At 39.7% G+C, this 27,885-nt stretch overlaps 1 protein-coding gene across 1 annotated transcript in view; it reads left to right on the top strand.

Moving 5' to 3' along the window:
• LOC105231865 (uncharacterized) overlaps positions 1-27,655 on the top strand; it is a 99,199-nt gene extending 71,544 nt beyond the window's left edge. The window contains exon 3 of the mRNA XM_011213354.4: positions 26,060-27,655. Coding sequence (XP_011211656.2) covers positions 26,060-26,997 — 938 coding nt within the window. The 3' untranslated portion in view covers positions 26,998-27,655. The remainder of the gene's footprint in view (positions 1-26,059) is intronic.
• The last annotated feature ends 230 nt before the right edge of the window (positions 27,656-27,885 follow it).

Here is a 27,885-nt window from a genome sequence, read left to right as displayed (position 1 = left end):
TAATGAGTTTCGAAAAATCGTTAAAAATTCGGAATATGTGTAATTGCTTTGGAGTAGCTGTTGTAGTTATTGATAATTTCCATATAAATATTTCAATTCAAATACTCTTAACATTTTTTATCTTTTTATGCATGTTTTTTATAAAACGTAGTTTTATAATTCTTCTTAAAAAAGATATTCCTTAACATTGATACGTTCAAACTTGAATTTCCGGTAATTTTTCAAAATTTGTCTTTTCATAAATAAAAAAACTATTTACTTTCGGAAAATAATTTCAAAATTTTGAATTTTCGGACCTTCAAACTTACATTGAGTATCATGTCGTAAGTTGAAACCTAAATTATGATAAAAAAACAACGATTTTCCGTGTATGAAGCCTCGATTGAATTCTACTAGAAGCTATCGTTCGTATAATGACTTACCTTCGAAAAAAATGAAAATTTTGATTGGCTTTGGTCGTTTGCCTGTCTGCAAATTCGATTTTTGATCCGATCGAAAAACTAGTAGGTCATTATTTGTACCAGATTCGTTAGAGTTATAGACTATTGAGTATGCACTGGTAAAAAGGGTTTCCGACGTATCCTTCTGGGTGTTACAAACTTCGTGGCAAACTTACTATATTCTTTTCAAAGATTTAAAATCGATTTTTGCCAATAGAAATGTTCGTGTTTTGAAGCAAACCAATCAGACACCCAATTTTGGAATCGAAGAATCGATCAGCCAATGCTGATTGCCAAATTGCAATCAGAAGGAAGGCCAAGTCTAGTGAATGCGGCGGGTGGGATAGCAGCTCCCAGCCAAGTACTTTGATTGTATCCTGAACCGATTTTGCTTTGTGTGCAGATGCATTGTCGTGTAACAAAATTATGTTGACGTGTCTTCTGGCCCCATTTGGGAATTTTTCGATCAATGCATGGTTCAAATTGATCATTTGTTGTCTGTAGCGATAAGTATAAACAGTTTCACCAGGTTAAAGAATAAGTTAATAATATACCACACCCTTCTGAACCCACCAAAAAGAGAGCATTGCTTTCTTAACGAAAAGATCTGTTTTTAAGTCAAGTAAGTTGCTGGTTATCGCGGATTAACCCATGATTTGCTCCGCTTGGAATTCTTAAAACAAATCCAATTTTCATCGCCAATGACAATTCGATGCAAAACTGATTTTCTTTCGTGCCTTTGAAGCAAATTTTCAGAAATTCGGTTTCTATTTGTTTTTCATTAAATTCCTGTAACATCAATTTCTCGCACTTTCGGATTTTTCCCAAAACCTTACAAATGGTCTGAAGTTGCTTGTTTATAACATTTAACATGGCTGCCATTTGCTTTTGGATCAAAGCTACATCTTCATTCAATATTGCTTGCAGGTCGGCGCCTTCAAACTTTTTTGGTGGTCTTCCACGCTCTTTATTTCTCATATCAAAATCATTAACTTTGAACCGTTGAAACCATCTTTGCATGATCTATATCACACCTTCAAAGTTATCCCCCTTGGTCCCAATACAATGTTTTTTCCAATCCTCGGAAACAATTGTTAAAGTCAACTTCCGGAATAGACTTCAATGCGCGTAGTGTTCACATTTAATCTTCAATTGGCTCAAAACGGTTTCCAAGGAGCGACCTTTTCATCACTTTAAATCAGGCGAATACGCTGGTTGCGACACGATATTAATATTGGCATTGGAAATTTTGACGAAAACTTACGAAGAATGAGGGCATTATCGTGGTGCAAAAACCAAGAGTTGTCGGCCCTCAATTTCAAATAGTATTCCTTGTTGACAGTTTGGCTGGTCGGAAGGAATTCGGAATGCACCACACCTTGATGATCGAGGAACACTGTCAACATAACCTTGATTTTTGACTTGCTTTGATGTGGGGTTTTCGGCTTCGGCTCATTTTTGCCAAAATATTCGGCCCATTGCTCGTCTGTTTCCGGGTCTTAAGTATAGATCCAAGACTCATCGCCAGTAATAATATGTTTCATGACATCCTGGTAGTCGGAAAGTATTGTTTCACAGACGTTAACACAAAGCCGTTTTTCGATAAAATTTAGTTATTTTGAAACTAATCGTACCTATACTTTTCTTAGCACCAAATAATCTTTCTAAATGGTTTTCACCAATCCTTTCAATATTCCAACATTGCCAGTAAGTTCCCTGACTGTTAATCATCGATTCTAAAGCACGCACTAATTCCTTTATTTTCTTGACGTGTGACGTCAGTTGATTTTAATTGCTCTTTGAATAATTTGTGCCAATCAAAAATACTTGCTCTCGTCAAAAAATTATCACCGAAGGTTCCACACATATAATTTAATGGAACTTCTTTGTTGAAGAATTTCACTCATTGTAAAAATTGTCGAATGCAATTTATGTACTTCAGAAAGACAAGCGCAAACTAAACACTAATGATTATTTTGACGTGCCATTTGGCACAGGTGTCACTGACAGTCATACCTTCCTAGATTATATTAATAAAAAGTCTTACTATTTTTTACCCACAGTAAGAATCACTAAAAAGCGCGATTTTTCTGACTTGAAAATAGATATAACCCCTTAATCAGCGTTAAACACATTTGTCAACGAAAATATTCAATCCAAAGACGAGATCTCCCCGAAGCATACACTTAAACATAAAAAGCACTAAATACATATGTACAACAGTTAAATTATTCATCGGCTATATTTATTTATCATTACCAATTCCCCAGACAAAAGCATAATAGCTTTTTAATAAGCTTTCTTTAGTTAACAACAATGTGTATATCATACAACATACATATTTATAGTATATGCAGCATTACAACAACCAGTGTACATATGTAAGCTAACTTTCTACCGCTTTTGTTGGATCCTCAATTGATTATTGTTGACATTTGAAGATCAATGCAGCTGCCCAGTCAGCAGCCAATCAGTCAGTAAGTCACAGCCAAGAAAAAGACACCGTTAACTGGTTGTGCGACTTTCAAGCATTTTTGAGATTTTTTCCTTTCTTAACTGAAGACACAATAGAAAAAATTAAGCTAAGAAATTGCAAGTAATGTTGGCTAACAATCGCGTGGTTTTGGTCGAGATCCAATCAAGCATTCTGGCGACATGATTTCGGTTGGAATTTATATACATACGTATACGTATTACTTTTATTTTTGTCAAGCAGTTTTTGGGGTGTTAGCACTCTTTGTTAGACTGGCCCCACAGTGGTGAGTTCAGCGTTTGTTTCTTGTGTATAATTGAAAATGCACGAAACTTTCGACTTCTTTCTTTACTCACTTGTCTTTTGAAAATATTCAAGCATGACACGCACATATCAGACATACATACATATGTATTTGTGGACCTCTGGTGCTACCTGAGTTCGCCAGCGAGCCGGCCAGCCACTTGTTGTGTCGTTAGCTTATTGCCTTGTCTGTCTCGCGGGTCTTAAAGTTCGTCCGCCTCGTTGTCTGTTGGCTTTTTTCCCACTTCTTTTCCAAATTTTACTTAATTTTTTTTTTTATTTCGGTGCTGCCTCAAGTTCGTTCGTTGCATTTGAATTTATCAAACTTCGTCTGCTGCTGTTTAGGTTTTTGGTAGCGTTTTACGGAAGTCGTTGGCGTCAGTGCTACTGTATTTCGTCTCTTTTTTCAACATATTTTTACCGAGCTTTTTGTTACTTTTTTTATTAATACTTGTTTTTGCTTTTGTTGGCCTCTAGTAAAAGTACTCATATGAAGGCAAAGATGTGCGCATAAATTTCCTTTATGATTTTGAATATTGAATCGATAATTGAAAACCATAGAAGATGAATGACTTTACAATGTGTATACGAGTATGTGTTAGTGTATATGTGTGCGTGTACGCGGATGGAATGCATAAATTAAAAAGTCGCAAATAATTGTTTATTAATAAACTTAAATTTGTGTTTGCGTGTGCATGAGTTGAGCACCTTAAGATTTGATAACTGTTGGAGCGAGCTTCTTCCCGTTTGTTTTCCAACATATTGGAGGTCTGGCCATCTGGAAAGAGAAACTGTGAGATTTCTTCAAGGAAAATTTATAATCTTCTTCTTTACGTGGTTATGGCAGAGTTTACAGGCCTTCTTCCCTCTCGCTGTTTGCCGCCAACTGGAGACTCCAAGTGTAGCTAGATCCTCCACCTGATCTTTCCAACGGAGTGGAAGTCTTCCTTTTCCTTTGCTTCCTCTCGCGGGTACTGCGTCGAATACTTCCAGAACTGGAGCGTTTTCATCCATTCAGACAACAATGCCTAACCAGCGTAGCTGCTGTCTCTTAATTCGCCGAACAACGTTAATGTCGTTGTATATCTCGCACAGCTCATCGTTCTATCGACTCCGCTATTCGCCATTGCCAATGCGCAAAGGACCATAAATCTTCAGTAGCACCTTTCTCTCGAAATCTCGTAATGCCGACTTATCAGATGTTGTCATCGTCCATGCCTCTGCATCATATAGCAGGGCGGGGATAAAGAAAAACCAGTTCAAAGTAGCACCAGAGTTATTCTGCGTTAGATTTTGAAGCTGACGTTGTTGTTGGTGTCAATTCTGATTCCAAGGTAGACGAAATTATCTACAACTTCGAAGATATGACTGTCCACAGTGGCGTGGGAGCCAAGTCGCGAATAAGTCGACTGTTTGTTTGATGACAGGAGATATTCCGTCGCCGTCGTATTTGTTCTTCAGACGAGTAATTTGCTAATCGAACTTCTTCATGATCGGGCAACGAAATGTCCGCACCATTGTCATCGTTTGAAGAATCGGATTCACCATCTCCTGATGTTATGCTTTCACTGTCATTCAAAAGGCTAGAGAAATGTTCGTTCCATAATTTTAGCATGCTCTGGAAATCAGTCACAGTGGGTTCTACATGAGTACGCTCCGGTCTTGATACCTTCTGTTAGTAGCCGCAGAATTTTCGAGCATTATCCCTCTCAGCCAGCTTTGTCAAGTTTTTCGTACTCATGCATTTCGCTCTCTTTTTCTCTGCAAATCTATCTATCCCATCCGTTGCGAGGTAGGCAGTAGTGGTCCCCGGCGTAGTCATTCAGCATCAACCCATTTTGGGATGTTTCGTCATTGAGGTTGAACTCACCGACCATTGTGCCAGAGATACCTTCTTTACCCACGATGGCGTTTAAGTCACCAAGCACGATTTTGACATCGTGGGGGGCATCTCTCATAGGTGCGCTCCAACCGCTAATATCAGCGATATCTTGAAAAACTGTGCTTTGATGCAGATTGTGGCTAGACGCTCATCCACCGGGGTGAATGCCAGGACTCCGCGACGGAGTCTTTCTCCTACCTCGTCGCAGTTCTTGTCCCGTCCATCGCATTTCTTGGGCGGCGTTGATGTCAGCCTATAAACTTTACGAGGACATCAATCTGCTGGGCAGCGGCATCTTCCCAATTAAGAGACCAGAAATTTTGGATGCAAGCTCTTAAATCATAATCCTTAATACGTTTGCAGTTGATGTCATCCAAAGGTGGTCTCTCATCCGAGGCTGTGGTGTCCTTTTCATTGGTGGTGTTTGTTTTTTACGTGATGGGTGCCAAACCCAGCGCACAACCCTGGGGAGGGATGATTCGCCTTCTCACTTTAGCTCGCCTTCAAACAAATGTTTTTTTTGGCTTCCCAGGCATGGCACCCCCTTTTTGGTGAAATCACATATCTCGGGACCAGACTGACCGATTCCGACTAAATTTAGTTCACGGCATTCTTCTCACATTCTTTTGTCAGAATACATATTAGGGTACTTTCCTGGCTTTGATTCCTGCAAGTTGCAAGAGCATAAAATGTTCGGTTGCACCCGACTTTTTTATCTTCCTTACTTGTCTATTCCAGGCTCACTTGTTCAGCCAATTTCCGTATCATCATTATGTGAAATTATTAAATAAAAGAATTAACCAGTTTTTTGTACAGCGATCGTGTCTACTAAACCCATAATCTTGGCTGCATTTAAAAGAAATGCGTGCAGCTGCGTGTGAATGACAGGCACATTTCATTGATTTAGGCCGGATGTGGCACGGCACTTTCGTGACTGCTGCGTGTGTTTAGCCGAAAAACAAGCGTACAATTGATTGCGATCTTAAATCACACGGATTTGTTAACTTATGTACAATGAAAGCTTATAAAAATATCAACAAAATAAAAATAGAAAAAGGCGCTAGTCATAACGACACGAACAAGTTGCGTTTTTCAAAAGTCAAAAATACATTTCGGCCGCTTTTATTTCGAATTTCTTTCATACAAACTTGTATTAAGCCGCAATCGTAGCTTCATAGTGCGACATTCATTACAATATCAATAACACATTTATTTATTATTATTTTATTACCATTTTCACATGAAAACTTTATGGTGTTGCCAGACAACTAATCAACGCGGCTGCATATCGTAAAATATTTACTCAAAAGCATAAAATTAGTGCAATCGCCTGCAAAATTTTATGGAAAATTGAGAAAGTGTCTCAGCAAGCGCGCCACTGCGGCTGCTGACAAATAAATTCAAATTAGTTGGATACAAATGAAATAATCAAAGGCGCGTGGCTTACCTTGTGCCAAGCGACTCTGCGCTGAAACAGTAGCTGCCAAATATACAAACGAACGCCGATTTTGGGCTGCGGCTGCTTTGAAAGCGCAGTTTATGTCAATACAGAGCAGAAATCAAAGGCAAACTGAGCTGCAGAGCGACAGTGCCATACCGACCGACAGACAGAAAAGTTGTTAGACTACAAATTGTTTCTAAAATCAAGGCGTTGTTGTTGCTGTTGTTGTTAACATACGAAAAAGTTGATTTTTTTCTGAAATATGTAAAGAAAAAAGTGACGCCGGGCACTTAGCTCTTCAGTAGTCGGCGCATGCGCGTGCGGAGTGTTGCGCAAGCGCATGTAAGTGAGCCACCGTTACGGTCCAGGTCGTGCCGGCGCGTTATAGTGCAAATTTCCATTGCGATTTCATGCATTTGCAGTGATTTTCTTTACTCTTTTTATTTTTTGCTACCTCATGTTGCTGCAACATGCAATTTTCGTCGTTTAAAGTTGCACATTTCAATTGTTTACGCGCAGCGTTCTCTTTCACACTCCCTCAGTGCTGCACTCAGCTGCCTGCTTGTGATCTCTTTGATCTTTCCACTGATTTTTAGGTTAGTTTATGGTTTTGGTGGCTCTACAACCGTTTTAGAAATGCGCTAATATTGTTGTTGTTGTCCACGTAACTGCTTTTCAAGTTGCCCTTTCAATGTCGTTGCCGAGGCGCATTTTCTACTATTTTGTGTTGTTTTTTTTATAGAAATTATGCCGAATTATTTTTCATTAGCTTAATGAACCCAACTGCCGGCGCAGCGCCATTTCCTTGGCTCTGCTTTTTATTAATGCCACAATGAATAATTGCTCCCATTTCAATTATGCAGTTTATGCAAATCAATGGCAATGTTAGAAATTGTTCTGAAAATCTTGTAAATTCCACACTTGTTCGAAATTAATTCAATTGCCGTACGCTATGACAATTATTTGCCAGAGTCGGCGTTGTTGCAGCTGCAAGCTGTGCTTGTCGTCAGCTAAGAGCTAACGTCTAATAGACCGGTGTGCAATGTCGCTTGGTACACTATATATGTAAGTACATATATATACGAGTAGATTATATATGTATATGTATACAAATGTACATGTAGGTATGGTTTTATTTTTCGAAATCGTGTGGGTGTATGCAGTGGGGCATGCGTGGGTTCCCTACCAGCTGCATAAACGCTGACTTTTTTTTTATATTTCCTTCAACAAATTTTGCCTCCTTCAATACGAAAAATATGATACTAGAGCTGCATGCTGTCGATTCTTATCGGCTGTAAGTGCGCGGAAATAGATTTCTTTTGTGTCAGTTACTTGATCTACGTGGCAATATCAAGTTAGACTGGCAGCAAATGCATTAAAAAATAATTAAAAAAATCCATGTATGATTTCCAAAATCAGAATGTGTAGAAAGCTTTTTCAAACAATTGAAGGTTGAACAACGTTCGAATTTATTTCGTAAAATTACATATGAAAAAGTATTAGCTGAGGGATGAGGCAAAATCTGTAAATATAACTGAAATTCTTATTTAAATGGAGAGGTCTTAAGTTTTAATTTTTTATTTATATCTTTTTGAATATTAAAATGTGTCCACTTTTCTTGTATATCCATTAATCGACATACCCTTAATTATGAAAATATCTCAAACTTATTGCTGAAGATATAAACTTTGAAGAAACACATACATACGCTAAGCATAATTCATTGAACTTCTACCTAACTGCATAGGGGGTGATATGGGGTGGCATAGCTTACAAATTTTATAGGTTCCAGTCTCAGCCTTGAAAACCAACGCAGAATGTTGTACCTTGCTAATTTTCGTGGATAGATTATCATTGAAACTTGAAAATGCGAGAAAGCTTAAGCTTATTCTTATTAACATATATGTACGAGGTGTGTTCAAAAAGTATCACGCCAAAAAGTCGCGCACAAGCAATGATGTGTGTGAGCAGGGGCGTTATCGTGGTGCAAAAGCCAATTTTTGTTCTTCCACAAATCCGGGCGTTTCTGGCGGATTGCTTCGCGCAAATTGCGCATAACTTGCAGGTAATATTCCTTATTGACCGTTCTTCCCTGTGGCAAGAACTCATGATGCACCATGCCCCTGCAATCGAAGAAAACTGTCAGTTACGATTCGCGATACTTTTTGACGAGTTGTATTTTGCTAACTTCAAAGGAACTGCTTTCTCTCAAAGTAATCCCTATTTGCCCCAACATACTTACGGCAACGTTTTTAACAATCCACAAAACATGGGAGTGCAATCGAAGAAATGAAGAAGAATGTTGATTAACATTGATTTTTGATCTGCTATGATGTTGTTTTTTCGGCTTCAGCTCATCTTTGTCACGATATTCAGCCGATTGTTCGTATGTTTCCGGATTGTAATCATAGCAAGACTCATCGCTAGTATTAATACGTTTCATGACATCCTGGTAGTTGGAAGGCATTGTTTCACAGACGTTAACACGATGCTGTTTTGGAAAAATTGAGTGATTTTGAAACCAAACGTGCTTTCACTTCTCTTAGGCCTAAATAATCTTTCAAATTGGCTTTCACTGATCCTTTCGTATTCAAACGATGCCAGAAAATTTATCGTCAATCGTCGATTCTCAAGCACCAATTCCTTGAAAGTCCTAAAAAAAAATCGACAGCTGTCAGTTTAAGCTTAGTGAAAATGAACCGTTACACTATAGAACCAGGTGCCTTTATTATTCAACAACATTTCAAAAATAATAAAAGTTTGCCGACGCAGTTCTCATCCTAAGCAATGATTGTCTTGTGTTTGTTGAATATTTAAAATTCGCACGGAACTAAATCATAGTATGGTTACAATACGATACCAGTCGAGATTTCGGCAAAAAAAGAAGCGAAGAACCAATGCAGTATGACATCCATCATGATAAAGAATGGCTTGACGTAAAAAGTGCTTCAATAATATTCTTTGCTGACAATTTGGGCTGTTGGACAATATTCATAGTCCACCATAACACGTTAATCACCTCACCTTACTTTTTGAACACACAGTTGTATGTTCTCAAGTTATCACGTCGAAACTCTTATGTTAAAATTGATTATTCCAATTACGGCATAAAATAATTGGCATAAAAATTAAACTCCTAAGCAGATTTGTAATGTGGTCTAGACACTTTATCAGCACTTAACATTTTCACAATTCTTTTATTGGTTCCACAAATGGCTGAACATAAGAAGTCAGAAGCTAACCAATCATGCCCTTTTTTGCATTTGTAAACCTTCAGTTCATTATGTTTGGACTACAGACGGGAAAACCTTTCGAGCTGAACGGGTTTATGCAGATTCACATGTAAATGCTTACACAGTAGCACCCCTACTTCGCCGAAAGTCATGTGGTTCTTTAGGTTCTAGGGCGTAACTTTCTTAAACAAATCTCTGATTGAGATGCAAAGCCGGAATCTTTCCGATTATTTTGGGTTTTGTCACCTTTTCATCTTCTTTATTGACGTAAACACCGCTAACGCGTTAAAGCCGAGTTTACAACAGCGCGGCAGTCGTTCTTCGTTTTCGCTGTTTGGCGCCAATTGAAGATTTTAAGTGTAATCAGGTCCTTCTTCACCAGGTTTTCCCAAAACTGTGGAGGTCTTCTCTTTCTCTGCTTCCTTCGGCGGGTACTGCGTTGAATACTCTCAGACTTGGAGTGTTTTCATCCAATCGGACGACATGAACTTGTCATACAATGATATACCTGTATTTGGGTTAGTGCCAAAATATATATTTATAGATGAGAGGATGAGCCAGATTTGGGTAACCAGAGTGCATTTTGCAAAAAAAAAGTGTATTTGGCTTCGGATGAAAATCACAAACAAAAACAAAAAAACAAAGAGCGTAAAATATGCGAATGAATCACAAGTACACTTTTTGGTATTCGAGTTGTTAATGACCTTGCGGCTGCACCCTTTTGCTAGTTTTGTATTTTTATTAGTTTCGCATGCACCCTGTGCAGTTGCTTAGCTTTGATCATTCGTGCGCCGACAGCATTTGCATATTTTGCACGTAGATACACATGTGTAGGCATATGTAACTGCTCGTGTGTAGACATAAATATATGCTGGCAGGTGCAATTTAAATTGTAAGTACAAAGTTAAAGGCATCCGCATATGCGGCAAGTACGATAATTTTCAAGGTCACATTAGAGAAAATGTAATTACGGCCTCATAAATGTATTTGTTTTTACTTTTTATATACATATGTACACAAGTACGTGTCTGTATGTAAAGTCGGCAGTTATAAAGGAACAGCCGCGTAGTTGGTAGGCAAGCGGGCCTACAGCTGATACACAGACGCGCCTACGGTTCTCACTGTGTGTATGCGTGTTTGTAACTGCTGAAAGCGTCGATTAGTGACGGAACGAACGAACGACCGACCGATTGACACGTGATGGCAGGCGCGCAACAACAATAACAGCAACAGCAAACAAACGAACTGTCTATTTAACATTGCGCAGATCAATCGCAAACGAAACTGTCACTCGGTCAATACATCAATTGGGCGCTTGGCAAGCGGAAAACGCTGGGTAATAACAAATACATTCATATATATAATTTGCTTGTAATTCCTACATAACCTCGGATATCACCCCTCACTGCATTTTAGCTAGTTAGTTGGATCGACAGTAATTCAATTTGCCGACTGTCATTTGTTCGCTCCGTCAATGCTCGTCAATTAAGTGTCGCTTTGCATGCAACAGCGGCAAAATGCAGCAACTGTCTAAGCTCTGGCGGCGATTTGCATAATCCATCACAGGCAATTGCAAGCAATAAGTGGCTGCGAGTATTTATTGCCTATGCCTAGGAAATAAGTGGAAAAATTAAAATATTACAAAGGCAGAAATTTATTACCCCTTTCCTTCCCCCCTCTTCTTGTGTGTTTTTGTTTTTGTTTAGCCCATAGGCAAGAAATTTGGGAAATTGATGTGGGAAAGTTGGCAATCATGACAGTGCCTCCGTAGATTCTCTTGCACTGCCGTGCTTGGCGCATTTAAAAAATCTCTTCCTTGAAAATTTCAAAAACCAGAAAAAAAAAGATTTAATAATAATCGTAAAAAATAAAATTAAAATTAAGCGCTCAGCCAAGTGCTGTGCTGTGAAAGCGTTCATGCAAGACTGGCAAGCAAATGAAGTTTGAGCGCGTCAAGCCACTAAAATTAGGGTTCACTGCACGAGCGTGTTTGGCCGTAAGCTAAATGCGCTTTTATACAATACATTTTATACCCATGCAACATGTTGTACAGAGTTTAGTAGTTTTGCTCACGTAACGTAACGTTTTGATGAAATGATTATTAAGTAACTATAAATTATTTGGAGCTGAAAAGTTTATGGCAATTGTTGGAAACATATTTTTTTGCTTTCAAAATTCGATATTTTCTACATTATTCTGCTGTCGTGACTAAAACACTAAATATATTATATTTGCAAGGTTTTGCAATGCAATTTTTAGTAAAGAAAATATTTGCTTCAAAATAGATCTTAATCATGTTGATAACCTATTTATTTTCACTAAATTAATTTCACTACCCATTAAGGGTTAGTAGTCAGAGACATAAACATTTTTTTAACTATTTGTTTAGTAAATTAACGAGTAACGAGTGTTTCGCTACAAAAGTTTTGGTTTGGTTTGAGATATCAATAAAATTCTTTATTCCTGTGAGAGTACATTCGATGCCATTATGTAAGGAACTCGATATCTTTTGCATAGCCACCACGAGCACGCTTGCAGAAGTCCAGGCGCTGAACCTAATTTCGACGTTTTTCAAGCATAAATCGGGCGATACTGCTGCAATTTCACGTTCGATAATCGTACAACGTTCATCAATCATCGCTGGCTTGTGGGCATAGATCATAGACCAGACGTAGTCCCACAGAAAAAAGTCTAACGGCGTCAAATCGCAATAAATCGATCCTAGCCTTCGTTGTGTGGCTTGTGGTCCGTTCTATTGGAACCACATATTGTCCGATTCCATATCATCTAATTGGGGCCAAAAATATTCGGTTATCAGTGAGTGGTAGCCCAATGACACAAACCGCATCAAACCCAAATTTTTTGAGTATCTATTGTAATGGTGACTCTAAAGATAATTTTTCGATGCAAATCCTGATATTTTCAAGTTGTTGCTCAGCCCAATTCACGAACATACGACGATTCTGGTAAGCAAGTCAATTAATCAGTTCCTCAGTTCTTGCGTCAATTTGATCTTGTAAGGATGTGGGCCAAGATCTTTTCCCAAAATTTGCCACAACGACGTCACAGAGATACCCAACGCTTGAGTACGACGTGCCAGAGACTGATTTGGGTCTTCCTCAATTGATGCGCTAGCGGCAGCAATATTATCGACACAACGAGCACTTCAGGCCTCATTGGCACGGGAACATTTTGTACTGTGCCTGTGGATTCAAATTTGTCTACTAGACGCTCAATTGTTGATCTGACAGAACGCTTATGAGGAGCATAAATTGGATGCAGAGTTGAGGCCACTGACTCCAGATTTCGGTAGTAAATTCTAATACTTCCTACTCGTTGGATCGTATATTGATTTACGATGAAATGGCAAACCTTACTGAGGAGAAATGTCAAAAGAGTGGAAAAAATATGGGTCGTTTGTTGTACCTATCGGTCTACTTTTGTAGCCCTCCTATTGAAAAACCCGTTATATCTTCAAAACTGTTGGAGAACTTCCCATTTGTTGCTGCGTTCCAATTTGTGTACACGTTTTGTGACAAATTCAATCAGACGTGCTGTATAACCAGAGGCATTTGAAGGTTGCGTTTGAGCTTTTTTGCAAATACAATGCTTTTTGGAAGGATGATAGATCGTATCAAGATATTAGTTAATGGATTCGGATATTCCCCTAGTTTAAGTTCGTATTTCTTTCTGTCGTTCTATGTAATTAATGTAGTAGCCGGCACCACCCGAGATTTGCCTTTCTTACTTAGCTGTTTGTTTACCTTTTTTCAAAGCACACTGTGAATCTACCACGCTGGCGTTGTATTCGACTTATCTTCATTTTAATTTTAGCGATTTTCTTAAAATATTTTTTTGGCTCAACACCGAAAAACATGCAAGCAAAACGACAAAACCAAAAAAACATGGCATTCAGTACATCCGAAGCATAAAAGTCTGTGGAAAAAAAGTTAATAACGAAACCGGCTGTCGCTTAGTAGCCGCTGGTCACTCAAAGTTCGCATCGCTGTCGTTTATTATCATAACGGTGCTTAAGTGCAGACACACTCGTCCGACAATCAGTTAGTGCTGATGGCGGCATTTGGACCAGGGCCAGCATGCAAAAGCAGCACAGCAGAACAACTGCAACACAAGAAACGAAGGCAGACACCACTGGACCCCGCACCTCCACCACAACTTGTTTCGCTGCGCGGCAAAAGAATTTACTTTATTTATTTATTCACTGTTATTCTGTTTGTAATTCGTTATTTGTTTGGGCTCACGATCTCGTTGCATTTTAATTAAATACGATTTGTATTCGCATTGGTTTGGGATTCAAAGCGTGACGCGTGAAGCGTTGTCGCGTTCTCAATTACTTCTGCATACCAGGGTTTGTTGCACGCGTTGCTTAATTTTTTTTTATTGTGTTGTCATTAATTTCTTTGTGTATTTTGTTTATTTATTGGCAAATAGTGTGGTTTATTTATTTACTTTTTGGCAAAACTTACTAAGCTGTGCTGTGATGATGAGAGTTATTCAAATAAACAGCTTTTTCTGAGACTAAATTTAAACAAAATTAATTTTTCAATTCATGTGACTGTTGAGCTCGATAAAAATTAAAGACATTCTCACGGTTCGACCCAACGCCTAGACTTCCATTACGCCTCTAAGGTTTAGAAGCCGAAAGTCGTTGCAGGTGGACTAAACTGAATAACTGCTGTATACGATAATTTAATTCAAGCCAAAAAAGGTCCTCCACTGCTGCAGTAAATTAAACCTAAAAAGATCTCATCTGAAGATATTGTATGTACAATGAAAATTTAAAAAGTTCTGAGTTTTACCCATAATTGTGATTGTTTTTGGCCTGCCAGAACACGAGTTTAAACAGATCAAAAACTGGTATGTTCTTGTATGGAGAACTATATATAGAACAACATGCAGAAAAATGTGATAGTAGTCTTCGAATAATATCTACAGCAAAATCGAAAAATTCTGTTTCGAGGAAACTTGTTTAAAAACGATAACCATAGCTCGATATTGAAAAATATTTGAAATACTACTATGAGCACAAGTATTAAGGCTAAAAGTAGCAAGACTTTGTTCATATTTTTTAAAATCCTAATTTATTCTTCAAAATTTTTGTAGTCCCTCTCAAAGTAATCGCCCTTGATCGTTATACACTTATGCCACCGTTTTTTACAATCATCGAAACCATTGTAAAGCCAATTTCCGGAATAGCCTTCAAGGCTCATAACGATTCACGTTTCATGTCACAATGAGCCCAATCAGGCCATCAGGTGGTTGCGTCACGATATTGGTTGTAAATTAGGCGAAAAAATCACGAAGAATGAAAGCAGTATGCGACGACGTATTATCATGGTGCACGAATCAAGAATTGTTCGCCCATAATTCCGGCCTCTTTTTACGCATAGCTTCGCGCAAATGACGCATAATTTCCAAATATCAAATCCCTGTTGTCAGTGTGACCAGTCGGAAGGAATTCGGAGTGTACCATAACCTTGATTTTTGACCTGCTTTGATGTGTTTTTTTCACCATCGGCTCACCTTTGCCACGATGTTCGGCCGATTGATCGTCTATTACCAGATCGTAATCATAGCAAGACTCATCGCTAGTATTAATACGTTTCATGATATCCTAGTAGTCAGAAAGCATTGCTTCACAGACGTTAAAGCGACGATGTTTTTCGCAAAAATTGAGTGATTTTGAAACCAATCGTGCTTTTTTACTGTCCCTAGGCTCAAATGATCTTTCAAAATGGTTTTCACTGATCGTTCCGGTATTCCAACGATGGCAGTAAGATCTCTGACTGTCAATTGTCGATTCTCAAGCACCAATTCCTTTATTTTATTAACGTATCAGTGATCATCAGTTGATGTTGATGGCCGTTCTGGACGAGGTTCGTCGTCATTAACATATGTAGTTCAGCCAGTTAAGAGACAGCCGCTACGCTGGCTAGGTCATGTCATCCGAATGGACGAAAACACTTCAGCTCCTTAAGTATTCGACGTAGTACCCGCCGGAGGCAGCAGAGGAAGAGGAAGAGCACCACTCGGTAGGAGATTTGGCTCACCAACTTTGAGAACAAAAAGAAACGTTTTATGTTTTGAAAGCCGATTAGCCTAAGTTAGAAGATTCTCAAAAATACGCTCATATCTTCGAATCCATTTCCAAAGATTTGTACAGATCGAGTCACTATAGCATATAGCTGCCATACAAACTGACCGAACAACTTCCTCTAAGAAATCTTTTGTATTTGTGAAGGGTATTATAATTTCGTTGCAACGTTTTTTCTTGTTTGAGATGAACAGTCTTCTCAATATGGTTTCGTTTTATCGCACTATTGCTACTCGTACTTTCTCATAGTCGGATATTGACGTAATGAATATAGTTTAGTTGGCGTTAGAGTATTATGGTAGAGTGATTTGAAATTCAAATCATCAAAATAAAATACCTGGGTCTCTCCTTGCCAGCTATGTTGCACATCGAAGCGTACTGCTGCCAGGAAAGAGATTATCTCAACATCCCTCTAGACTTGTAAGTGCCAACGGAATATTCGTTGGGATGTTGAGGTCTTTCTTCCATAAACTTGTTCATTATTGGCGGAATTCGCTGCGGTCACCAAATCTATTAAGTATCGCCGTTCAGATTCTGCTAATAATTATCCTTATCCGCCCTCATAGCGTTCACAAATCGTCGCCTGACCACTGTCGTACAGAATCCAATCACGCTTTAGGCAATAATTTACAGCAAGACCATATCAAGTTTCTATATAATGTTTCCCGAAAACGAGTAGCTCAGCGATTTTCTGTTCCGACCTTTTTTTTTTACTCGTTTTTTGTCAATATCAGGTTCTTGGACATGTACTTGTACATTCTTCCAACCATCTGAGACCTGACGCCAGTGAAATCGCATATTTCTAGGGCCGAGGAGTTAATCAGTTTCAATATTTTACCAAAATTTCCATCGTTTTTTAGCCCAAATTAAGTGACACTAACTCTTATTATCGAATCATACCTTCCTTAATCATTTGATGTAAAAATATCAATGTTGATACTCTAATGACGCTCCCGCTGAAGAGCACATTTCAAGCACTCTTTTGTATGTTCGTATCTTACGATGACTTTTAGTTTTGCGCCCCATTGTTATGTACACCATTTATTTCTAATGTAATCTGCACAAATTTGCCATATATCAATTCCAAATGCCAGATACACTATCGAACACGCCCGAGGTGTGTGTGTGTTTACGAGTTTCCTGTGATTTTAGTTTCTGTGCCCACAGCAGCGCCAAAATGCATTGAAAACCACCAGTGAGCGGCTAACAGGTGCCTATTGCAGCCGAACTTTAAAAGTTATCACACATGCTGAGCTGGCAAGTTGCGCATGCGCACAGCGATTATCGCAGCTGGTTAACGGTTTGACTGTTTGTGTGTTTGGTTGGCAGCACTTGTTGGCAAATATTCGAGATTAATGCAAATTGGCACGATTTCAAATTTTCCGTAAATGAAAATTACAAATGTGTTTCTTCGCGCTTTTTCACCGTCAATTTATAAAGCAACAGCAATGGAAATATACTCGCAAGAGTTACACGAATCCCCTCAGCATGCATTAGTGTGCGTGTGTGTATGTGTGTGTCTGCTTTTAGTGTGGTTTTTGACAAGTTGTTGGCATGAATTATTTATTTATTTATCCGCGCCAGTCGCAGTGCAACAATAACAACAACACATCGTGCTGATAGCTACTTATTACTGCGCTGCAGCAAATCGGGTGCTACTCCGCGCATTTAATCTGCCTTTGGCTCCGGCTTTGGCTTTGCCTCTGCATGCCTCTTTCGTGCAACTGTGCATGTGCGCTAAATTCAATTAGTTGGCGTGGGTTTTGGACAAATTTGCAAATGCGCGCAAAACGGCATAAATTGAAGTGCATGTATTATTTAATATATATGTATATGAATATACTAAATTGTGATGCGCATGACTGTAAATGATTGTGGTGCAGAAAGTTTTATTTACTGTTTTTTTCTCTTCACAAATAGAGGAAGTACAAATTTAGCGTTAATGTTAAAGTCCATAATGTAAATTTAGAAACTTTTCACGAGAGTTTCTTTTTATATTTCGAGATTCATCTTCTTTATTGACGTAGATCCCGCTTACACGCAGCGCGTCCGTCGTTCTTTACTTTTCCGAGCTTGGCGCCAATTGGAGATTCCAAGTGTACGCAGGTTCTTCTCCATCTGGTCTTTCCAACGGAACGTTGTTTCAGTGGACGTTTGAGAGCTCGCATTGTCGTTGTGAAGATAGATCCGTCTTCGGCGGTTGGTTTTCCTGATTTCTTGAAAGATAACTGGCCAAGAAATTGCTGTGTACCATTCAGAATTTACTATTCTGGGTTATGTTGTAGCAATTATCCAATCACACCTTGGATGGCAAGGCTCGGGTAGGTTGTCATCGAAACCAACCAACGATAGACCCAGGAAACTTGCTGTTTCGATGGGTTCGAACCATAGAGAAAAGGGTGTTAGATAAACCAACGAATCCCGGGCATGCAAAGTGTTGGTTAATGTCATGAGGTATGTCATTTGGTATGTCGGGGTGTCGAGGTTCGATGTGGTCGACGTAGTCAAGGAAGGACCACCTAATATTCATAAGAGGTGGCTTCGCTTCAAGCAGATGACTGCAAGTTTGGTTTCTGCGTAAACATCTCAGCAGCTTAAAGAGAAACTTAAGTTAAGTTAAGTTCCTTAACCGGCAGCATAATATACGGCAGTCTAAGGGTTCATCCGGAGATATTAAGAGGCATCCTGTGATAGTCCGCTGTGCAGTGTTCTGTCATATCTGAAGCTTCTTCGTCTGCGTTTCACTACATCCAGATGACCATATCGATTTGGCGTAGTTTATGACCGGTCGGCCGATTGCCAAAAATATTTCACGGGTGCGTTTTAAGGGCGCAATTTAAAGTCCGAGTAAGATTTGATCTAGGAGTTGTTAGTAGTGGTTTGTGCCGATTGCGATCATTTTTAGAAGTTTAAACAGGACTGAGGCAGCTTTGATATAAATGAGCCCTGATCCTGATTACTCAGATAACAGAATACCTCGACCATCAGCACAGGGTTCAAACCAATCCAATTAATAATCCAAGCTATGTCCGTGTCAAGCTAAGGATAAAAAATCTGTAGGCCGTGAAGGCGGCAGGTCATTTAGCGTTATCCAGAATGCACCGCGCGGTTCCAAAACTTTTAACGCAGTTCTTTCGAATCGCAGTTTAGATGAGGTAAGGAGAATTTCCTCAAAATGACTAGATCGATGACTTGACTTGAAATTTTCTCATGATTTTCTTTTCTTTGAGGTGATTAGGTAATGATTGTAGGATTAACTTTGATAATTTAATTTTTTTTAGCCACTCTAAAGGATCACTTTTTTTATAAAAATATAATACTTCGATCACTACCTGTATTCATCTAGTCTAGTGTAATGTTAACTTTGGTTTTTGGATTTGAGATAATTTTTTATAGCAAAAAATTTCTTCATCATTAGACAACTTTTTTCAAAGGCTCCTTTGGAGATCGTTTAAGGGAGCAAGGGATTCAAAAATATTTCGAATTAAATGGCCGATTATAAAAGCACGTGAAATTCTGTAAATATATTTTTTTTACTTATTGATTAACTGAAATGCCTCTTCAAAACAAAACACGTTTTCTGGCTTGCGAGTGGCTCTAAATAACGCCTTAAGCACGAATTTCACTTCATACCAATTATAACACATTTCCTATCAATAACCGCTAAACAATCAAAAGTCGGCACGCAAATAAATAAATAGACACAAGCTCAGTCCATTTTTCGCACCAAGCAACCGTCCAACCTGCCATCACTGCCACCGATACCCTATCATTAAAAGCGACTATCAGCCAACCGTCCACCTGACCGCAAGCAATCCAACAACTATCGAACCATGTCTGTTTGAATGTTTGTATGAATGGGATGCCGTCTTCACTGAGACACCACCAACACCACCGCCTGCCGTCGTCAGCGCCTTCGGTTATTTGTCCAAACACATCGCTATAACGATTGATGATGGACGCTGCGACGGGTCACTTTAGAGCCGCAGAGCTGGTTCATACGTCAATCTCAATTAAATATCCGCGTGTGGTGGATAATTTTCCAGCTTATTAGCGAATAAACAAGTTAATTCCAATAATACACGTATGTATGTGTGCGCCAAGAAACGCAAAAGACCAAACGACAGACGAGATTGAATGGTTGGTGCTTCGGCGGCTGCTTGCCGGAAGGGCTGCTCGTTCGTCTGTCTATGGCACATAATACTTCATATTGGTTATCGCGGCAGCACAATCGATAAGCGAGCGCTGGCGAGTTGTATGCCAAAAGAAGACGCTTAGAAGAACAGAAATGAGAATGAAACTGGAGAGAAGCGCAAAAGCAAGCCACGCATGCGCAGCATTTGCAGTACACACACACTGGCACTCTATTGCAAATTAATTGAAAATGTGGCAGTTGTACACTTATGTACATACATATGTGTTGACGCAGGTTGGGGGCTCATTGCTCCATGGATAGCATTGCAGCCTGTGGATTAGCGCAAACTGCAGCGCGGCAACATTTAATGATCCTCGTTGCACGCAATATTCATATGTATGTGTATGTATGTATGTATACATATACAAATGTATAGTTAAGCATGTGAGCCCTTTGCTCGGCAGCTCAACTTTACGACGCTGTAACGCCGCTTTGGTCCGTTTATTGCTCTGGCAATGCCACGCTACGTGGGGCTATTTCGCAACGGTCTGCAATGTGCCTATATTTACACTTATTGTTATTGCTAGAGCGCATGCGTTCTTTGTACGCCAAAATAGTCAAATAGCGAGCAGCTGGCTTTCTGTCCGACTTCGTTGATTTTGGCTGACCGCCCGGTCCACTGTCTCGGCTGGCCTGCTCTCCTCACTTGGCAAGAGCATGTGACATTTTTTTTTACTGCCGTCGGCGACTTTGATCTTTCTGCTTGTTGCTTTAAGCCTTCACACGCCTTTTTTAATTTCTTTACTTTGTATTCTCGTTCTCTTCACTTTGCCTTTATTTTTATTTGTGTTTATTTTTTCTGCGTTTCTGCAAAATATTTACTTGCGCGCAGAGTTTTAAAATGTAAGCCGCTGTGGAATATTAACTAAACTTTCCCAGCTGTCGCGGCCGGTCGGCAGTCGAAATTCTTTTAGTCCGATACCCAGAATACATTTGTAGCAACAACAAATTGTTGACCGCTTCTTGGTAAAGACGTTGCTTGAATTCTTGCCATGTGTATTTATGACAAATGGACAGATATGTATGTATGTATGTCTTGTATTGTATGTATGTATATACATAGGTATGTATTTAGCTATACCATGTAATGTGACCGCTGCTTAAAATTCACTTTTGTTTTTGCCTCCGTCTACTTAAATATGCATACGTATATTCTTGAATCCATACATAAATATGCTTTTATCATGAGAGCGTGTCACTTTTACTGGATTACTTCGGGTTCCACTGTTTCAAACTGATAAGCTTATGAGCTTATAATTATATGAACACACATACACACTTTAAAATTTATAAGCTTAAACGACAAGTGCTTTTGCATATACAGTGCTGTGCGGCAAATTACGGCAACGCTTCTTTTTATTGCATTAATGGAAACAATGTACGAAGTTTGACAATTAAGTAATGAGACTGATTTTATTGCCGCGCTTGTGGTAAACCTGTGACCTTGATATATGTACCATCGCTCTAGCTTGTTTAGTTCGCCTGCTGCGTCAAATTGAGTAGACGTGTGTTTGTAGTGCTCATAACGAGCAACGTGTCGCGATAAAATTTTGCGCCAGATTGGGCGAAACAGCATCGGAAACATACGCTAAAATTGTAAGAGTATATGGTGATAGTGCTCTTCGTCGTGTCTAGGCTCACAATGATTGTCTCCGCGCGCCCCCCGCCCGAGAAAAGATCGCATGAGCAAGTCGAAGGTGAAAACGATGATTATTGTCTTTTTTGATAGCCGTAGAATCGTCCACAAAGCATTCGTTCCACCGGGGAAAACTGTAAATCAAGTCTACTATTGCCAAGTACTCGAAAGATTTTGCAAATCGAGTCAACAGGGTACGCCCAGACATCGCTCGTAACTGGATCCTTCATCACGACAACGCGCCGTGCCACACCGCCCTCAGCGTGTCCCAGTATTTGGCCTCTAAAGGGATCACCGTGTTGCAACAGCCGCCTTATTCGCCCGACATGTCACCCTGTGACTTTTTTTTGATTCCTGAAACAAAATCGGTGGTCAAAGGAACCCATTTTGAGTCGATTACGGACATCCAGGCGGCCGTGACGAGGGTACTCGCGGACATCCCAGTCGAAGCGTTCCAGAACTGTTACGAAGCATGGAAAACGCGCTGGAATCGCTGTATAGCTGCCCAAGGGGACTACTTTGAAGGGAATGGCAGAGTTGTAGAATAATTTTCAAATATACGGTTTTTATGGAATCAGTCTCATTACTTAATTGTCATACCTCGTATATAGGATCTGTACCTACGTATATTGTGGGGAGAAAAACCGGAAATTGTAAATAAAACGCAAAATATTCTTTTTTCATCAATATTTATTTTGTCGCCTTCAAATTAATTCCCACACTTATGAGTAAAAATTGGTTGATCGGCGGTATCCATTGCGTGTTTGGTTTTAAATTCGGTCACAACCGTGGCTCGCTGCGATAGTGCATTATCATCGTGTAAAATCCATGAATTGTTCTTCCACGATTCCGACCGTTTTCGACGGACGTCTTCACGCAAACGCCTCAATAAGGCTGAAAAGAACTCGATATCGACCGTTTGTCCCCCCGAAAAAAAATTCATGATGCACCAAACCAAGAATATCGAAAAAAGTGTGCAACACCTTGATTTTTGAGCGACTTTGGCGTGTTTTTTTGGTTTCGGCTAGTTTTTTTTCTATTTCGTTGATTGTTAACTTGTTTGCATGTCAAACTCATAAACCCATGGCTGATGGTCAGTTATATTGCTCTCCATGAATGTGGGATCGAAATACGCACGATCAAGCATGTCCAAAGAGACCAGTTTATGATACTCTTTTTGAAACAAATTCAGCTTAATCGGAAGGAGTCGAGCAAGCACGCGTTTCATAACCAAAATATCGAATCAAAATCATTCGAACGGACTCGCGAGATATGCTGAGCTCTCTTGCATCTTTCGAACTCTTGCCTGACGATTTTCAAGCATTATATTATTCATTTTTTAATATTTCCATCAGCTGAAGTGGTCGAAGGTCGTGCAGAACGAGGCATGTATTCAACGATCTCTCGGTCGTCTTTCAACCACTCGTAGGCTTGTGTTTTTGATAAATCTGAATCACCGTAAGCCTTTTCCAACATTCGCAACGATTCGAGACAAATGCTTTGTTCAATATTTTTACCGATATAGAATTCGCAACGCACTACTGAGTTGTACCGGCTCAAGCAGCTGCTGTTAACAAACTGGTCGACTGATCGCGCTCATATTTAACACAGTAATTAAGGGCAGATCTGCCAACTCAGAAAAATACATTTTTTTTTTTAAATCATGAGACGGGGAGTTTAATTACAACTTCCGTTGGCTTTTTTTGTGACAGTGTATTTCATTTTAATATTAATTCGAAACCAAAAAATGTACGTTTCCATTGTATTGCACATTACTGTATGCATATTTCCATTTTCAAGTAATTATAAATCGGTAAGCTCTTAAGAGTACTACCAAGCTTTATAAGAAAGCCAAAGTACTACACACACTTATACATAATTGCACATTGAAACATTTAAATGCGAGTTTAAGCACATAATTATCCATTTCACTGATTTAAATATTGTAATTATGACAAATAGCCCAACTGATAATGACATCGGTGGTGGCACCTGACCACTAATGATTTATGACTGTTCTGTATACACAATTTCATATGCATCTGCAATATGTAAATGTGTATGTGTGAGTTGTTTACACTCGTGGATAGTGTGCTTAAGCGGCTTTCGGCGATCATAATCGATTTTAATATTAAATCATTTGCACTGAAGTGTATGCGCACTCATAAATTTCGGTATTTAGGGACAAAAAGAAAGTTTTTTGGCGATAAAGGAAATAAAATGATTTATACTACTTTGTTTTATACTGTCGCACCAGTTACACTTCTTCTTCTTCTTTATTGACGTAGGAGCCGCCTACGCTGTTATAACCGAGTTAACAACAGAACGCCAGTCGCTTCTTCTTTTCGCTATTTGGCGCCAATTCGAGGTACTAAGTGCAGTCAGGTCCTTCCCCTTGATCTGTCCAACGGTCGTCCTCTGCTTCCGCAAATCTTTCTTTCAAAGCTGGAGTGTTCACTTCCATCCGGACAACATGACCTTGCCAGCGCATACGTTTCGATTTCTTATCCAGTCTGGAGAAACCAGAACTAACGACGCGGTTGTTGAGGCCAATGATATCATTATCATCGGCGTACGCCTGCAACTCTTATAGAAGATTGTACAGTTTTTATTTAGCTCTGCAGGGCATATTATTTTCCCCGGCAATAGATTGAAGAATTCACACGATAAGGAGTCTCCTTGTCTGAAACCTCGCTTAATATCGAACGGCTCGGAGAGATGCTTCCCGCACCTGAGAGAGCTTTTGTTATTGCTCAACGTGAGCTTACAGAGCCGTATGAGCTTTGCGAGAATACCAAGCTCAGACACAGCGGAATAGAGGCAGTTTCTTTTCGTGCTGTCGAAGCCGGGCTTAAAATCGACGAGAGGTGGTGTGTGTAGATCTTCCTTTCAGGGGTCTTTCCTAAAATTTGGGGCCTGGTGAAAATAGATAGTAGATTTTCCAGGTTTATAATTACAATTGTAAGGTACAATCAATTTGTTGACGGTGGTCTTCAGTCTTCCACACCCTTAGTTAGATAAAACCTTAGGTGTGCTATTAAGAAAGCTTATCCCACGATAATCGGCGCAGATTGTGAGGTCCTCCTTTGATTGAACAGATCACAGTTAGGTTCTAATCGCCGCGCATGCTTTCATCTGTCTGCGTCTATTCTAAGGCGATCGAATTGGAAATCAGTTCTCCATTTCCAGATGTTACACTTTCACTACCGCTCAGCAGGCTGCAGAAGTGTGACCTTCATAACTTCAGTATGATACTAGATCACCTCTTTGGGGTGTAGAAAACCGTTTAACTGTGGGTTGTGATTTTATCAACCCCCTGAGCAGCGTCACGTTCCCAATTTAGGGTCGGGACATTCTAGCTGCGTACCTCTAAATCGGAATCCTTATTAATTTTACTGCGGTCGTCATCAAAAGTGGGGGTTTTCAACCGAGGCTGATTAATTAATTTTCATTCAGAGAGGTTTCTACGTGGCGGGTCTCAAACTCAGCGCACCAAGTTACACAGTAACAATAAAATGAATCGATCTACAGTGTGTTATATAATCTATTCGTGTGTTCGTCCATCAATCCGTCGGTTCATTTCTCCGCCCGTTGTTTCGTCCAATTGTGTATTCGTACGTTTATCCACCCTTTCCTCCAACCGTTCGTCCGCTTATTCGTCCATCCATCCGCCCGTGCAATGTTCGTCTATCTGCCCATTCGTCCGTCAGATCATCCATTTGATCTAACCGTCTATTAGTACATTCGTCCATCCATCCGCATTTTCATCTGCCGATTCGTCCATCCATCCGTTGGTTAGCCCGCCCGTCCCTCCATACGCCCGTTCGTTGTCCATGCGTTCGTCACTACGTACCCCCATCCATTTGGCTCCCGGTCTGTCTATCCACACATCCATTTGGCTCCCGGTCTGCTTATCTATTCCGGTACATCTTTTCGAATGTATTTCGTATTTCATCCAGTTGCCTGTTTGTTTATTCTTGGGCGGATGAACGAGTGGACAGATAAGAAGATGGTTGGAAAAACGGGTTGCCGGATGGTCGAACGATGTACCGACTGGAGGGAGGAAGGATGGACGGACGCACGGACAGTTCGACAAACGAAGGGAACAACGGACGGAGGAATAATGTTGGTATGGCAAACACTTATTTAGTAGCTTTTTTAATGTGGACATGTTGGTGATAGCTGGCTGAATATTAATGAAGGTCCGCATCCAGTTATGTAAACCTGAGGGTGGTCCTACCGTAAACATAAGCCTCTTTAAATATATCTCTTTTTATATAAAAAGATTTACAAAATAATTTTAATCAATAAAACTAATTTAATCTTGCTATTTTCTTGCAGGTTGTCCGCCCACTACGAGTTCACATTGTCTGCGCTGCAACAGCGAGGGTTGCATTAAGTGCCCCGCCTATCTGATGACCGACACACGTCAGTGTGTGGAGCAATGTCCTTCCGGCTACATCGATCAATGGTCGGCGCACACCGAATTCATGGGACGCGTCTGCGTGTCCACCGGTTACTCGGGTCCGCTCATGGCCGCTATTGCAGGACTAATAGGCGGCTTTGTGGTTTGTCTCACGCTACTAGCTGTCGCCATGATGTTGGTGCGACGTCGACGTAGACGTAAATCCATCAAACAGAAGCTGATCAACGAGAATACCATGGATCGTTCCGATTTTCTGCGACAACTCAATGAAATGCGTCCGAATGCAGAATATTTCCTAGCGATGCTCAACGATACGCGACGCCAAATACGCAAGTTGTATTTGTCGGGTGAGGTGGGCGCAGCGAATTCCTATCGACCGATAGTACGCGATCTTGCCAAAATACTGATACTGTTGAATCGACCAATCGAATTGATACCGGCGGCACCGCACGACTGGAATCGTTTGTACACGTGGTCCGAACAGGCATTAGAGCGTTACAAGCCGCAAGTGGGCCATTTAATCGATTTCTTTCAGCCCTCTGGTGGCGGACGCGGCAGCAGCAGCGTTGGCATTACCGATGACTTCGATGCAACGTTCTTCCCACAGAAGAACAACGTCTACCGGCAGAGCATGTTGGCGGGCTCGGGTCAGCAAAAGCTACACATGTTCGGCTCGCTAATCAGCTTGCATGAATTTGAGGAGCCGCGCCCTTCCGATCCCTTCGGCAGCAGCTTCAACACGCTCAAAAGTGGCAATCTGATATCGGATCTCAATGCGAGTTCGTTATGGCTGGAAGACGAATTCTATAAATTGGGCTTTCGGCCGCAGGACGAAATCACGACTGAGTTATAATGTCTGCTGTGTGTTTTTTGTTTGTATCGTTTCTCAAATAGAATTGTGTTAGTTTTGTTTTACTTATTTTATATGGATTAGCTAAGATACTTTATTTTATATTATGTAATATAATTTTAATTAAAAAGTATTATTTTATTTTGTTAAAACGAGTAGCTGCTTAACATCTACAGAATACATTGTGTTTGCTTAATAAACACATACTGTTTTTTAATCACAAATATTTACAAACAATTTTTACAAATCACTAAATGTACAGTCGACGTCACAAGTATGTATACCAACACGCAATCATGTAAGAACGCACAAAGTTATTGCAAAAGCATGGAACTATTGTCTGTTTTATAGGATAATTTGTTATAAAATAATAAACAGTAATAACTGTAAAGTTGTAATTGAAAGAAAGCACCAACGAACAAACAAAAGAAAAAAACGCCGCCCAGTTGCCGCTAAGCAGCGACTAGTGTACGCCTACACTTTGCTTCCATGAGCTGGAAAGCCAAGCAAAACATTCCTAGTTTATAGAAAATATTTTCGAGTAGTGATAGATTTATATGTACATAATAATATAAACTGAGTTGCCTTATTTTGCGTATAAGTTGAAAAATGTGAAAATATAAAAATGAACTAGTCAATAAAAAATATAAAAAAACGAAAACAAAAACATAATCAACTTAAACTTAAGTTTTGCTAAGCTGGATTCAAATATGTTTAAATAAATTAATTTGAAAAAAAAATATATATATTTGTTTTATAAGCATTTTTCATCAAATCAATTTAAAATAAAGGATCGGATTCTGCTCGATTTTTGTTGTTGTAACGGGTACCTAATCGCCGTTTGGATGATAGGGTTCAAATAAGTTGTCGTCGACGTCACGGTAGGTCCAG

This window comes from Bactrocera dorsalis, chromosome 2 (assembly GCF_023373825.1).
Source record: "Bactrocera dorsalis isolate Fly_Bdor chromosome 2, ASM2337382v1, whole genome shotgun sequence".
Lineage (NCBI taxonomy): Eukaryota > Metazoa > Arthropoda > Insecta > Diptera > Tephritidae > Bactrocera > Bactrocera dorsalis.
The sequence above is the reverse complement of the archived record's forward strand: the minus strand, read 5'-3'. Positions and strand labels throughout refer to the sequence as shown.